This window comes from Limulus polyphemus, unplaced genomic scaffold, assembly GCF_000517525.1.
Source record: "Limulus polyphemus unplaced genomic scaffold, Limulus_polyphemus-2.1.2 Scaffold530, whole genome shotgun sequence".
NCBI lineage: Eukaryota > Metazoa > Arthropoda > Merostomata > Xiphosura > Limulidae > Limulus > Limulus polyphemus.
Window position 1 is genome coordinate 299,512 of NW_013666140.1, and position 5,664 is coordinate 305,175.

General features: G+C 33.1%; 1 protein-coding gene across 5 annotated transcripts in view; it reads left to right on the top strand.

Annotated features, from left to right (window-relative positions):
* Positions 1 to 5,664, top strand: part of LOC106458900 (probable phosphorylase b kinase regulatory subunit beta) — a 103,843-nt gene that overhangs the window by 70,829 nt on the left and 27,350 nt on the right. For all 5 annotated transcript variants that reach the window (XM_022385255.1, XM_022385258.1, XM_013918464.2 and 2 more), the window contains one exon: positions 4,165 to 4,291. In XM_022385255.1, the coding sequence (XP_022240963.1) occupies positions 4,165 to 4,291 (127 nt within the window). The remainder of the gene's footprint in view (positions 1 to 4,164; positions 4,292 to 5,664) is intronic.

Sequence of the window (5,664 nt, forward strand, 5' to 3'; positions counted from 1 at the left end):
GGTATAACGTAAACAAAAAGTAGTAGTATAAAATTTTGAATGTAAGACACTAAAACCTTGTGTCATGTGCTAGTAAAGGATATCTGGGGTAATAGGGTTAAAAAAACAATATAATGAAAAATGTGCTGTTGCTAGTTGCAGGATAAATAGGGTTTCAGGTTGTATCTACGGAAGTATTGAATACAAGTCTAAAGAGGCTATAATGTCATTGGTTAAGCCACATTTTGAATACTATGTTCAGTTTTGGGCTCCTGACCTTCAAAATTACATTGAATTTTCAGAAAGGGAGCAAATCTGCTTGACTTTTCTCACAGGAACCTGTAGTTCTAACCAAAGCCTCTCCCTTATGGGTTCTCAGCCAATGCCACTGAAATCATGAATATAAGGCAATAGTGGCACTCAAGAGACCTCAATACACAGACAAATAATTATTCCAGGGCAACATGTTACTCATGGTACTTCATCATACAGCCCTGAATGAAGAATAGTTGACAGAGTTCATGGTCTTTACTCATGGGTGCCCACTTTTTCTCCTGCTAGGAAAAGAGTTATGACTAGCAGAGGTCATCACCCAACAGTATGTCCATTCTTTCATGACTGTTTGTCAGTGGTCTAAACCAGAACTGCAGCTGTTATACTCTGGCTTGTGACAGTCTGGGAGTCCCATATAGACCTCCCTAAGTGGCCTTGAACTTAGCAGGTTCCATTACACTTTGATGGACTATAGTCATCTTTGCTAACATTGTGAGAACAGTCCTCATATTTGATAGACTGGTTTAGGTGCTCCACACATCAGCAAATCTTTCTGAGTGTGCAGGTGTAAGATGATGGATGGCACGGACCTTCGCAGCAAGGACAAAAGTACTATCCTTGTGAGAGGACTTATAGACTCAACATCTCTCTAGTGGCAAACTATCTTTCTTGATCACAAGTACTTTTACATCCAGAATAAGCCATTCTTTCTAATAAAAGCATTCCTGTAAATTTGTTTAACTCCAGCAACCAAGCATGGCTAGCATGTATATTAACAAAACAGAAAATTCTGCAATAATCCTGCAGCCATGGCACCAACATTTCTCTCTTCTATCTACTTGTGGTATTCTCAGAAGAACTGATTTCCATGTAATTATTAGTTAGGTCTTCTTAATGAGAACAAGATCAAACTGGAAATTTTAGAGTAATTTGAATTGGAAAAATAAACAGGGAACGTATGTGATACTAAGTGAAACAACCTTTATGACAAAAAAAAAAAAGACATGTATTGTACTTGTTTAGACAAGGGGATGGTTGCCTCTACTGGATCAATGAATAGATCTGCAAATTTCTTCCCTTGAGATGAATATTTAGAAAACTAGTAATTTTAAGAACCGGGTGGAATCCTGTATAAGTAAGGTTCTAAACTGATACAGGAAATCTTGGCTTGTTTGTGTTGCAATGTTATCTCCACATGGCTGATCATTCTGCCACAACATTCATTGATTGTGACATACAGACATCATCTACTTCACCAACAAAAAATAAAAAGCTTGTGCAAACCTGGGTTTCTCACCATGCACACACACAGAACTTTTGAGAGAGTTTGGCAGCAAAAGAGTACATGTTGCAACAATGAACAAGTAAAGCAGGCTTTTATTTGTGATTTGATGTGACTAACAGTTTCATGTCTTTATCATAAAACTGGGATGTTTTGTACATCCTAAGTGTCTTGGGACACTGGGGAAAAAATATAAAACAAAACAAAAACACGACTGTTTCAGCAAAACTTGGATGTCTGGTCACTACTTATGTTCAGGTGAACTGACAAGTGATGATATTGAACAAAATGTTTCTTGTGCAATCATTTGTGAGAGACAAAAGATAGATGTAAAATGCTATTTTCCCACAGCTTTATCTTGAAATTGCAATGGACAAATTAAGAGAAAAAACATCTGTAGTTTGCATGATTTTTACTGGTTTCTAATTCTTCTCCAGCTTTTGCCATTGAAACTATAACTTTTAATAACAAATGATTCCTGAAATAAATTATTAGAAGAGCCATTTAAAAATGTTTTTAAGACTTAATTTTTGTAACAACATCCAAGAAGAATTTTTTAGTACCCTGCAGTGAGAAGTTTAAATTCATCTTTCCTACTTAACATTCTTGTATTTACTGCAGGAAGGGTTTGTCATGGTCTAGGGGTTAGCATACCCTGATTGCAAATTTGAAGGCTCATAGTTCATGTAATGTTGCAGCAAAAATGTGCTTTACACTGTTCAGTCTGACAATTAAATAAGGGTATCCCAAGAATTTTCGTTTGGTGCTGTTGACTAGCCACCTTCGTTTTGGTATACAAACTCAAAATTAGAGACAGCTGTGCACAGATAGTTTTTATAACTTTACATAAATATTTCAAGCAAACAATGAAAACTTCATCACAGTAAATCAGCATATGAATATTTTAAGGCTCAAGTAAGAATTTGTCAATAGCCAAATAAATTCAATTAGATACAAATTGAAGTTAGCAATAAAGTTTATTTGGAGACTTGATGATCAGATATTTTTCTCATGTTTCAAGCATTAGCCTCATGCTATTGACTAATATTTATTAATGACCATAAAGGGCAACTTCACTAAAATATTCCATTTACAGTAGATTTTAGAATATATATGGAATTTAGTATATTGCTGTTATATGAAATATTACAGCACTTTGTTTCTTGTCGTCTTCTTTTTTAACTATACCTCCTTGATACTGTTTTGTCTTAATTCTGATTATTAACATGTAGATAAATTACACATTTGAAAACATTTTCCATTTAAAGGTATAATTCTTTTTCATAGCGGATAACATACTTCTATGTTAATTCAAGACACATTTGAAATATTAATTGCTATGCAATGCACTAAATTTTGTGAATGGGGACCAAAACAAACTTAAAGTTCCATTATTTAAATATTCATTCTTTATAATTGTCCATCATGTTAAGATACTGCTTTCAAGTGTCTATATGTATGCTACTTTTATAAATGAACATGTTCATCAAGTTGACATATTTAATATCATTTCTAAATGTGTTTGTTGGTAAACTTCAGTTATTATTATTTTTAAACTATGCATGTATAAACTCTTGGTTATGCGAGGGGACTACTATGCTGCTTTGTGCTTAAAACAGATTTATGTCAATGTAAAACAAGATATCAAATAGGCATAATAACTTTCATATTTAACCACATTTACAACTGAAAGCATGAAAGCACTTATAAATACCATGCTTTATAATGGATAACAAGCTCCTGCAGGAACTTTAATGCTAAAATCTGTGTAGACACAGCACAGTTAGTCTAATGTGTAGCTCTACTAATAAAAAGAAAAAAAACAACTTAAATCAAGCTCACATGCATTGAACTAATCACACACATAGCATGATGTTTTATACATATTTTATGTAGTTAGTATTTCTGTGCATGAAATGGGACTTGAATTTCCAGGTAACAAAGTTACATAGCAAAGTGAAAATACAAATGAAGCATTTTAATAGTTACTTATGCTACAGGTCTTTAACAGCAAGAATTCATATGTATGATTGTGGTTGACTTGAAATTTTAGAAATAATAACTATTTACAGATTTTAAAAAGAACCAATGCTTTGTTTTTGAACAGTGTCCTTTATATGTATGTGTGTGTGTGTGTGTGTGTGTGTGTGTGTGTGTGTGTGTGTATATATGGCCTTCCCATTTAATTTTCCAATTAAACATGATATTCACATTTTGTTGGATGGAATGACTCTTGCAAGAAATAAAAGAGAACTTAGAAATGTAAAAAATATATTTGTAAAATTTATTTAGTAGTCATTATTAGTAAAAATAGTATTTTAAAATCAGTTTATTGAAGTATAGCACATTTTAAAATGGATGTTTTGAACATGCATATATACTATTAAATAGAAAATCTCCTCCACCTGATGTAGTTAGTGAAAAGCATTTGTAGTGTTTCCAGTATGTCAGTATTTAAAAAAAATAACAAACTAATAACAGGTATAGAATGAAACTCCCCAATATTCCGAGCAGTAAATTTTAATTGTAGTAACAGAAAGTTGAAGTTCTAACTTGGAATCGGCTAAGTAATAAAAGAAGTTTGAGTTGCTGTTTTAGGTAGAAGTACTTTTTTCATTGAATAATTCTAGGAGTACCGAAATCGACCAACTTCGGATATTCTTGAAGCACTAAGTCATGCAGACACCCTTCATGGTCAGAGTCAGCTTTTGGGGATCCTGTGGTACAGAGAAGGGCCTCATTTCTGGATGGATGGAAGTAATTTCTTTTATATCTTTACTCTAAATGATGAAAATAAATTTTTTATAGTAGTTAATGATTATAAAGCTACTGATTTTCGTAGGAATACAATAATCTTTTTATTAATTTGATATTGTTTAATTTTCACATCATCAGATAATTCTGTATTTTATGAATTTATTGGTAAATATTGTTCCCTGTAAGGTTAAATATTGTATAAGTACACTTAAAGAATTTGAAAAAATCATTTGCTCCTTTCTTCAGATAAAAACCTTTTGCATGAACTTATTTTCAGCATTTAAAAACTCATCAGCAGTTTCAGTTTCTACTTCTAGGCAGAAACTCATCACTAGCTTAATATGAATGTTATGTCTGTAGATAAACAAGATTTATAATTTCTTAAATTAGTTTTTATACTTAATATTTTGTCATAGGCATGAAGCCAATGACTTTAGGCCTTAACCATGAAGCCATAATACCCTAATGAGTTCTATTTTACAGTTCTAGCCTCTAATGGTTCCCATTATGCAACACTAGTCTCTTGTGGTCTCTTTCATGCAGTTCTGATCTACTGCATGGCCAGGTGGTTAGGGTGCTTGAATCACAATCTGAGGGTCACGGGTTCGAGTCCCCGTCACACCAAACATGCTCATCCTTTCAGGCGTGGGGGCATTATAATGTGACGGTGAATCCCACTATTCATTAGTAAAAGAGTTGGCGGTGGGTGGTGATGACTAGCTGCTTTCCCTCTAGACTTACACTGCTAAATTAGAGATGGCTAGTGCAGATAGCCCTCATGTAGCTTTGTGCTAACTTCAAAACAAACCAAAACCTGATCTACAGTGGTGTTTATTTTTACTCTGGTGTTTGATATGATGTTATCCTACACCATTGATCTATATTTTGCAGAATCAGTACAGGTGTATTGTCATTATTTATTGTGCATATCAACTTTTGGTATTGTTGTAACACTTCCATTAAGTCAATAATTATAACAAAAACTTAGTTAGATTTTGAGAGAATATGTGTGTTTCTGGTCCTGGAGAATATATAATTCCATTCTCGAAAATCCTTAGTGCTGGAATTTTTTTGGGATCAAATGTATGAAACTTGACTTCAGTCCTGGGAAATAATAACAATAATGATAATAATAACTAGCCACGTCCCACAAACTCATGTAAAGGTAACTTTATTTAATAAAATGGCATGTAAAGTAAACAAAATAGTAAAGCAGTGGTACTTATCATAGTTTATAGAGTATGAAACAGTTATGAGCTTTCAGTGTAGGACATGGTTTTACATTGAAACAAAGAAACTTACAAAAAATTGAAGAATAAAACCTGCAGTAAAGAAAAAAGTAGCTAAAAGGTGTTTAGAGCAGTCAATGAAAC